The sequence below is a fragment of the Lynx canadensis genome, chromosome A3 (assembly GCF_007474595.2).
Source record: "Lynx canadensis isolate LIC74 chromosome A3, mLynCan4.pri.v2, whole genome shotgun sequence".
Lineage (NCBI taxonomy): Eukaryota > Metazoa > Chordata > Mammalia > Carnivora > Felidae > Lynx > Lynx canadensis.
The window spans coordinates 101,685,105-101,694,938 of record NC_044305.1 but is presented as its reverse complement, the minus strand read 5'-3'; the positions used below and the strand labels follow the sequence as shown (position 1 = coordinate 101,694,938).

Sequence of the window (9,834 nt, the reverse complement as noted above, 5' to 3'; positions counted from 1 at the left end):
CCCCAGAGACCCTGGCAGCATCTCAGGACAGCTTCGTCTCCATCACCTGCAGAAGCAGCACGGAGGTAGGTACCTCCATGGCGTGGTACCAACAGAAACCCAATGAGGCTCCCAAGCTGCTCATCTTTGGGGCGTCTGCCCGGGCCGCCGGAACCCCGTCCAGGTTCCGGGGAAGTGGCTCTGGCTCGGACTTCTCCCTCACCATCCACGGAGTGGAGGCTGAGGACATCGGGATATATTACTGTCAGCAGCACTTCAGCTGGCCTCCCACAGCGACACGTCCCCACACCCAAATCCCCTGTCTGGGTCGTGGATGCCGGTTCTCGAACCAAGACACCTGCTTCCTGCAGGAGGCCACGGCGTGAGAGGTGTGATGTGCCTGTATTTGAGATTCCACACCCTGAGAGTCTCTGTCTCCTGACCTGGTGACGCGGGGGCGGGTTGAAGAGTTACTGCCTCCCACTGAAGCCAGATCTTCTTTTTTAAAATTTTTTTTTAACGTTTATTTATTTTTGAGACAGAGAAAGACAGAGCATGAACGGGGGAGGGTCAGAGAGAGAGGGAGACACAGAATCCGAAGCAGCTCCAGGCTCTGAGCCGTCAGCCCAGAGCCCGACGCGGGGCTCGAACTCACAGACCGCGAGATCGTGACCTGAGTTGAAGTTGGACGCTTAACCGACTGAGCCACCCAGGTGCCCCTGAAGCCAGATCTTCTTAGAGGGAAACGTGGAAGGGGACAGAGCCAAGCAGTGATCCGGCGCAAAGCTTTCGATGGATTTGCTTATTACTGTTCTGTTGTCGATTTCAGAACAGAGCACCCCAAAGCTTAACGGCTTAAAAGAATGGCAATTCAGTATCTCTCGTGATTCTGCGGGTTGGCTGGGTGGTTTCTCTGCTGGCTTGCCGGGGCTCACTCAGGCAGCGGCAGGCAGCTGGCAGGTCAGCTGGGCGGAAAGACCCAAACTGCTCTCCCCTCATATCTGCCAGCTGGTGCTGTTGTCAGGTGGGGAGCCTCAGGTCTCCTTTTAGTCACACGCAAGGGGAGGTGTGGTTAGAGACCTCCAGCTCCCCCGTGCAGGCTCTAAAGCGTTGAACAGACTATAGAAATTTATAAAGTAATAATAATGCTACTTTTATTATCACCATCCACCAGCAACTGTGACACCTCAGACATCCTGCATCTCTGTTATGCCACTGGATGCACAGGACAGCCCCCCACAGTAAAGAAGTTCAGGGTCTGCAAGGTTAACGGCGCCCACATTGAGAAACCTTGTTTCACAGGTTACTATTTGCATTGACAGTTTTCCTAACATACTTGTAGTTAATATTCTCCCATTTGACATACGCGAGCCTTACAAGCCTGTACTGTCATTACCCCCAGGCCAATCTTCGTGCCAATTTTGTCATGCATTTTACTTTTACGTAGGTTTTGAAACTCACAGTATATTCCTCTTTGTGTTGCTTTCAATAGGCAATTGTCTTTAAGGAAACTGCAAAGCAAAAGACAGGTCTTTGTTATTTACCCATCATGTCTTTTGTGTTTCTCTCTGGTGAAATTTATCTTTTGCCAGAACTTTCCTTTGCATTTCTGTGATGCAGGTCCGATGGTGACACGTTGTCTGTTTCGTTTTCATCTTTAAAGGGCTTTATTTTACTTTTATTTTTAAGGATATGTTTCCTAGAAGTAGCATTCTAAATTAACATATTTTTCCTTCAGTGCTTGAAGATGCTTTCCCACGGTCAGCTACGCGTCTTTTCCTGATAAGAAGTGTGCGGTCCTTTTTCTTGCTCTCCAATACTTTTTTTGTTTTTCCTGCCTGGATTCTTTCAAGGTTTTCTCCTTATGACCAGTTTTCAGCAGTTCGACGAGGATGTGCCTACGTGCGATTTTCTTTGTGTTCATCCTGTTTGCGGGTTGTTGAGCTTCTTGGATCTGTGGGGTGACATTTTTCATCTGCTTTGGAAAATGTTCAGTCATCATTCAGCTCATAATTCATTTTTTAAAAGTTTTTTTTTTACATGTTTAGTTTTGAGAGACAGGGAGAGAGAGAGAGACAGAGCAGGAGTGGGAGAAGAGCAGAGAGAGAGGGAGACACGGAATTCAATGCAGGCTCCGGGCTCCGAGCTGTCAGCACAGAGCCGATGCGGGGCTGGAACCCATGAACCGCAAGTTCATGACCTGAGCTGAAGTCGGATACCCAACCGACTGAGCCACCCAGGTGCCCTTCAGCTCGTGGACCGTTGAGGGTTGGCTGGCTGTAGGCTGCTCGAGGATAGCTTCATCTTTGGCAGCTAGACTCTTTTCTACATGGTCTCTAATCTTCTAGCAGCCCAATGAGGATCTGTTCACAGGGAAGTTGCAGGGGCCAAGAAACGGAGGAGGAATTTATGCAAGACCTCTTGAGGCCTGAGCAAGTCACAGGCTAGCCCAGAATCAAGGGCTGAGCATCTAGCCTCTGTCTCCTGAGGGATAGAGCTGCACAGGGCTGTGGCCACAGGAAGGGAAATCACTGGGTGGAAGAATCGTGGAGGGGTCACAGCAGACAGCACAGCACCCACACTGCAGCGGGAGGGGCCAGATTCACTCCGCTGGGAACGTGGTGGTTTCAATCTGGGGAACACTGGAGACACTTGGGTCATGTTGACTCTCCGGGGCTGGAGGGAACACCACGCTGACCAAGTTTCCAGCCTCTGCGTGCATGACTCCAGGAGACAAACTCGCCATCAGCTGCAGACCAGTGACTTTGGCTTAACAAACCACAAAAACGAGGAGAGGCTCCTAAGTTTTTCGTTTACAAAGTGATTGATCAATGTTCTGGAACCCTCGGCTACTTCTGTAAAATTTGTGGATTCTGTGGGTAAACAGCAACTCAGAAGCCTTTGTGATACTGGAGAAGATTTTGTCAAACGTGTAACTTGCTTTCACAAGTTTGCATCTGTGAACATAAACCTAATGCACTCAAGCTTGTCACCCAGGGAGGCCTTGTGGTTCTAGCTATTTCCTCTTAGGCAAGGGGACTGCTTTGTTTGTCAAGAGCTGCTGAGCAGAAAAGTTGGCTGAGCTCATAGTAGAGGTGATTCACTCTCTCCTTGATAAAATAATAATATACACCCTTAAGAGTAATTACTGTGTAAGATAGTGGACGTGTAGGCTCCTTCCTTCCTTATTTCTTTCCTTCTTTTGTGTGTTTTTTTTTCCCCTTTGTACATCTATTCTGATGACGTTATTTTGGATGTTTAGAGCCTCTCAGAACAACTTGAATTGTGATATTTTATAATTTACGTATCCAATTTTATGCACAATTTTGCTAAGTTTGCAATTAGAAATTGTACCTTAGATGCATCAATTAATTTTTATGTGAGTTTTTGAACCAGTTCATTCCTATTAAACCAAAAGCATGTGTTACGTTTATTAAACAGACTATATTTTTTAATTAGGAATGTTATACGTTATAAATTTGCACAAGGATTTCCAAGTAATAGCAGATAAGCATGGGAGTCAAGGACTCCTTTTTTTCCTGTAGGACTAGAATAAGAAAGGGGCGCCTGGGTGGCTCAGTCGGTTAAGCGTCCAGCTTCGGCTCAGGTCATGATCTCACAGTCGGTGTGTTCAAGCCCCGCGTCGGGCTCTGTGCTGACAGCGCAGAGCCTGGAGCCTGCTTTGGATTCTGTGTCTCCCTCTTTCTCTGCCCCTCCCCTGCTCATGCTCTGCCTCTCTCTGTCTCAAAAATAAATAAAAACATTTAAAAAAATAAAAAAAAGAATAAGAAAAAACCACTTTGTGCCTTGAATGCCTGCCATCATTAGGAGGAAAGTGACAGGATGAAGGAAGCAATTAAAGGGCATCATAAGACTTTAAATAAGAGAACTTATTTCAAAGATACAAAATCTGTACTAATGATATGAACAGCAAAAGAGAGATGGCGTTGGGATTTTCCCGGGAAAACAAATGCACACATAGGATTTCCAAGTAGGTTGGTTTTAGTCCCGGGTGTTGTAGGGTTACTCACTGGGGAGTCTGAGGAGCAAAGGTCAAGGAAGCCGCTTCCAGAGTTCCTCGAATCAAGCGATTCCGGAATCACGGAAAATCTGCTACGAATAATTTCAGCAGCAGCTCAAAGAAGACGAGTCCCGAGAGATCTCAGAAGCCATGATAAACCTCAAGAGTTACAGGAAGCTCATCTGTGGGCTGCACACACTTTGGCCCACAACACCGGTAGGAGGGTAAGGGTTTCCTGCACTATTCCAATTTTTAGATCTTATACAAGCACCTTTTATCAACCAAACAAAATCTGGGGCCAGGGAGAAAGGGATTCTGGAAAGTGGTGTCCATGAGAATGTAGAAGGGCAAAGCAGTGATGCTAAGCAGACATATAAGCAATCTGGTCCACTTCTTTGTACTCCAACATCCAAAACACTTGTCTGCCCATGTTTCTGTTTCCAATTAAAGTCCAATGGCATTGTGCATCTACCTAATATGATGCAGCAATCCCAGGCAAACTCCAGACATGTTCTCCTTCCCCAGAAGGGGATGCTTATTTGTTTTCCAGTTTAGCCACAATCACTTTTACCTTAAGTCATTTGAAGAATGAATTTACCACAAATACACCTTCTTTAAAAAGTAAGGAAAGAGAAGGCGATAGAGCCATCAAATGCCTAGCTAGTACCCACCCACCCCCCCCCACCCCCCCAGGCCCTGAAGCCATTGTGGGAGTTCAGGAATCAGTACTGATCTCTTCCTTTGTCTTGCTGGGCAATTACCTGGAGCCCAAAACCCATTTAATTCTTGGTAAGGGGAATTCCACGTAGCTGAGCCCGTACATCACCTCCATCCTTGCCCCCGTGGCCACTTAATGCCCGAGCTCAACGAATAAATGCTGGGGTGTCTGCATAACAGGCTAACCGACCCCCGCCGAGTTGGTCATCTCGTCCGCCTGATAACTGAGAGCTCCCCTTGCAGGGCATGTGTTGTCACGAGCACTTGCGTAGGACACAAATACTCTTACAGCAAGTGCCTGGTCCAGAGATCCATTCATAAAACTCTACTTTGGAGCTTCTCATCACCAACCTCCCAGGCTTGTTTTATCCAATCTTCTAACCACGTGACCACACTTTTAATCACTGCCTCTGAGTGAGCGAAGACTCTGCTTCAGTTCACCTCTACGAGAAGTAAAGTGGACTGGAGAAGCCAACTCTGAGTTCTGCCCACTAGATGAAACTCTTCCTGCATGCTCTCCCCCAACTGTTCTTAAAGTAGTCTGCAAGGCTACAAAACTCTACGTTTGATCTGAATTTAGGCACATCTTGCGTAAAACCGGACTGCATAAAAATTCAGTGTATAGTGGGCCTGAATTATTATTATTTTCTAGGGTCACCTGTCTAAAGAGAATCCACGTAAGGATTAGAATGAAAGAAGGGGAGCAATTCCGCAAGTGTAGGTCCCATGGGCGCTTGAATAACTCACCAGCCCTGGGGACTGCCTCAAGGCCTACCTAGCCTGTATATCCCACTTCTACCTGATGACAGGATACTGCGTGCATACATTACGGCTTGTTGGTAGGTTACCACTCAATTCGTAAGGACAGCTCAGGTCACATGGCTACTGCAGGATCTATATACAACGTGTCGTCTCTACCAGGGTTTAACAGCAAGCCAGGAGCCTATCTCAAAAAGGGAATTGTTATCTGTGAAGAGATCAGAGCACTATTCTAATACCCTCGAGGTCCATACTGTGCTTCTCCGGTTGGGGCTCTCTGAAGCCTCCAAATGCTCTCTCCCCGTCTGCCACAGGCACTTTAAGCGTCACTGCGCTGCTGGGTCATAAAGTCCTCTGCCCGAAGCCCTCACCTGCAGAGTGCCCTTCTCTTCTGGGTCTCACTCAAAACAGGCAACCTTACAGTTTCCTAAATAAATGAGTATATATTGGCTTCAAATCTAAAGAGGACTTTGTGCCGTGGAATCGGTTTCTTAGTTACTGAAAATATGTTTTATTTTTTAAGTCTATTTATTTTTTTTTAAGTAATCTCTACACCCAACACGGGGCTCGAACTCACGACCCCGAGATCAAGTCACATGCTCTTCCGACTGAGCCAGTCAGGCACCTCTGAAAATGTGCTTTCGTCTTGGAGGCAATTTTTTTGACATTCCCCAGACCACTCAACTTCTAGAAACTTCTCCGCAACCAGGACCGTGGAGGAAGTTCGGTGGATTTGCCTTGCACTTCTGTATTCAACCACCAAATACATGGTTTCAAGCTAATTCTGGATTTTTCATTGTACCAGCCCTGATAATGATTTCTTAAAATTGAAAAAAAAGATTTGCCAATACTTTTTCAAAATGGTTCTTATACTTCCTTCCTCACCTTCTCTTCTCAAGACTCGAATTATTCAAGTAACAGACTGCTTGAAGGTGTTGCACAGTTCGCCGATGCTCTCTCTGTTCATGTTCTTTTCAAGTATTTTTTTTTCATAATAGCACATCTTAGACAATTTCTAATGCTAAGGTTGCTGATCTTTTTTGCTGAAATATGAAATCTTGTGGCTTGCATCTGTCTGACAGACTTGGGTCTTGCTTTTAAGCTTTGTTCGGCGGGACCGGAATAGCATTTTGTCCAGGGGTAATTTGCCCCACTACCAAGACAGTACTTCCTGAGTACTCAGCCAGATGCCCTGTGATCGTGAGGTTTCCTACTCTCACTGGTGCGTACAATAACTCTTTCTGGCCCTGTGTGAGCTCTGACAAATTTTCCCTGTAATATCTTTTTATGTTTATTTGTTTATTGTCGACAGAGAGAGAGAGTGAGAGAGAAAATACAATTGGTGGAGGGTTGAGAGAGAGGGGAGAGAGAATCCCAAGCAGTCTCCACACTGTCAGCACAGAGCCTGACGCGGGGCTCGAAGCCACGAACTGTGACACCATGACCTGAGCTGAAATCAAGAGTCAGACGCTTAACCTACTGAGCCACCCAGGCTCCACCCACCGCCCCGTAACACTTTCAGGCAGTTTTTCCTCCAGCCTCAGCAGGTTCTTGACATGCATGTGTTGATCAATACACTCTTGAATATTGAGCGGAACAATCTGTAGACATCCTAGGTTCTCTCTCTATGCTGATAATTTATCACTCCAAGGAAATCAGGGAATCAGAGCAAAGAGGAGGACTCTGTGTCCTAAAAAATATGTAAGCACCAAACGTAAAGACCTTGTAGAATTTCTTTGGATTTCTGGGCTTTTGTCCCACTCAACAGACCAAGTCTTAGATGGAGAGGTAACAGGAAAAGCGGGTCACAGAACCCGAAGACAGCAAAGCAAATACTCTCCTCACAGGTTAGTAGACTGATTCTGTCCCCTGGCCCTCGGGGATAGACATGTTCTCTGCAGACAAACTTGTGCTGCCCTGGTCTGGCCTGGGACTCCTGGGGGACACCGCACCGGGGTGCTGCAATTGTAAAAAGCCAGTCCTGCAGCTAAGCCCAGCCCTGACAGAGCAAAGACGATTACAACAATATTTATCTCGTGATAATTTCTCAGAATCCTGTTAATTCTTAATTTCTAGAATAAATACACTTACGTAGGCAACAACTTCTGGCTGCCCCACCTGGTAGTAGAAGTTTTTTTTTCACACTTAGGCAGCTTTTCACTTGTGCTGCCTGGTGGGACAGAGCACTCAGAATGGATGAGGACCCATGGCTTAGCTGGAGATGACACGTTAGCAACGGCAGATGCTCAATAGCTGGGCACTTACACACCATGACACCCACACTTCTTTTTTTTTTTTTTTTTTTTTTTTTTTTTTTTTAATTTTTTTCAACGTTTATTTATTTTTGGGACAGAGAGAGACAGAGCATGAACGGGGAGGGGCAGAGAGAGAGGGAGACACAGAATCGGAAGCAGGCTCCAGGCTCTGGGCCATCATCAGCCCAGAGCCCGACGCGGGGCTCGAACTCACGGACCGCGAGATCGTGACCTGGCTGAAGTCGGACGCTTAACCGACTGCGCCACCCAGGCGCCCCAGACACCCACACTTCTTTATTCGTCTTCTCCCACATCGCGTGGCTGGACGGTAGTTTCTTGTACCAAGAATATCAGGACGTTAGAGCAAAGAAGAATCTCCGTGGCCTAAATAACATCCGCAGGCACCAAATAAAAGGGGCCTATACAAGTTCTTAGAGTGTCTGGGGTTGTGTAATATCTGACAGATGCAGTCTTAGAGAGACAGTAAGAAACATGTGTTACGAGTCTTAAAGAGACACAGAGGACTCTACAGTCACAGGACAGCCGACGGATTCCGCCCTTTGGCCCTCCAGGGAGAAACACTTGCTCTGGAGGCAAATTTATGCTGCTCTGGTGGAACCTGGACACTGGGGGTTTTATTGCACCTGTACCATTTTTGAGATAACTCAGCCCTGTGGCTGTGCCCAGTTATGCTCTATCCCCCGCTCATTTGCATGTTCCTAGGGCACAGCCCATTTCCCTGAACGCTGATTAATGGGCCGGTCACACCCTGTGCAGGACCCAGGCCCGGTCAGGACACAGCATGGACGTGAAGGCCCCCGCTCAGCTCCTGGGCCTCCTGCTGCTCCGGCTCCCAGGTAAGGAAGGAGAACACCGGGAAATTACTCAGCCAGCGCGCCCAGTACTGCCTGGCCCTCCAGCCGCGTCCTCTTATGACACGATTCGTCGTGTGGGTCTTTGTTTCTCTGTGCCCCATCTCAGGAGCCAGCTGCGAAATCCAGATGACCCAGTCTCCATCCTCGCTGTCTGCATCTCCAGGAGACAGAGTCACCATCACCTGCCGGGCGAGTCAGAACGTTAACACGTGGTTAGACTGGTTTCAGCAGAAACCGGGGAAAGTTCCTAAGCTTCTGATCTATCGTGCATCCACGTTGCAAACTGGGGTCTCCTCGCGGTTCAGCGGCAGTGGGTCTGGGACAGATTTCACCCTCACCATCGGCAGCCTGGAGCCTGAAGACGCTGCCACTTACTACTGCCAGCAAAGTAACAATTTCCCTCGCACAGTGTTACAGACCAGACCATAAACCACCAGGGACGCAGATGTGAGAGGCCGGGCTGCCCCCGCCGCTCCTCCTGTGGCTGCATCTGCTCAGAGAGTCTGTCAGACGCAGCCCCACTCTGGGGGGGTCACTGGGAGGCTTGGGAGAAGGGCAGGGAGGCGCCTCGGCCCCCTGACTGCCCTTCCCCCTCCTCAGTCCAGCGGCACAGACACGACAATGTCTCTCCCGATGTAATCCAGACGGAGATGTGGGCAATGGCATCCATCAGGGTTCACACAGCAAAAGAGAAGCCACTCCAGATTTCCAAGCAGGAATTTTTTGGATTGACTTTAAGTTGCAAAGAAATTCTGTGTTCACAGCAAAATTTAGCAGAAAGTAAAGAGATCTCCCGAATGTTCCCTGCTCACGTACATGCACATGCACAGCCTCCCCTACTGTCAACATCCCCCACCAGAGTAGTGCATTTGTTATCGTCGATGAGCCTACGTGGACACATCATTATCACCCAAAGTCCATAGTTTACATTGGCATTTACTCTTGGGGTTGTACACTCTGTGGGTTTGGACAAATTCATAACATTAGCCGCCATTTTCGCATCGTATGAAATAGTATCCTTGCCCCCCAGATTCCTCTATGCTCCACCTATTATCCCGCCGTCCCCACCCTAGCCCCTGGCAACCACAGATCTTTCTACCGTCTTCACAGCTTCACCTTTTTCAGAATGTCACATAGATGGAATCATATAGCACGTAATCTTTCCAGATGGGCTTCTTTCACTTTGTAATATGCTTTTAAGATCCCTCCATCTCTTTTCATGGCTTGG

The 9,834-nt window shown here is 47.7% G+C and overlaps 1 gene segment (V, D, J or C); it reads left to right on the top strand.

The window, feature by feature from the left end:
- Nucleotides 1-8,489: 8,489 nt before the first annotated feature.
- LOC115510821 lies at nucleotides 8,490-9,060 on the top strand. The segment is given in 2 exon segments: nucleotides 8,490-8,588; nucleotides 8,713-9,060. Coding segments are annotated over 2 exon segments (378 nt in total).
- Nucleotides 9,061-9,834: the final 774 nt, after the last annotated feature.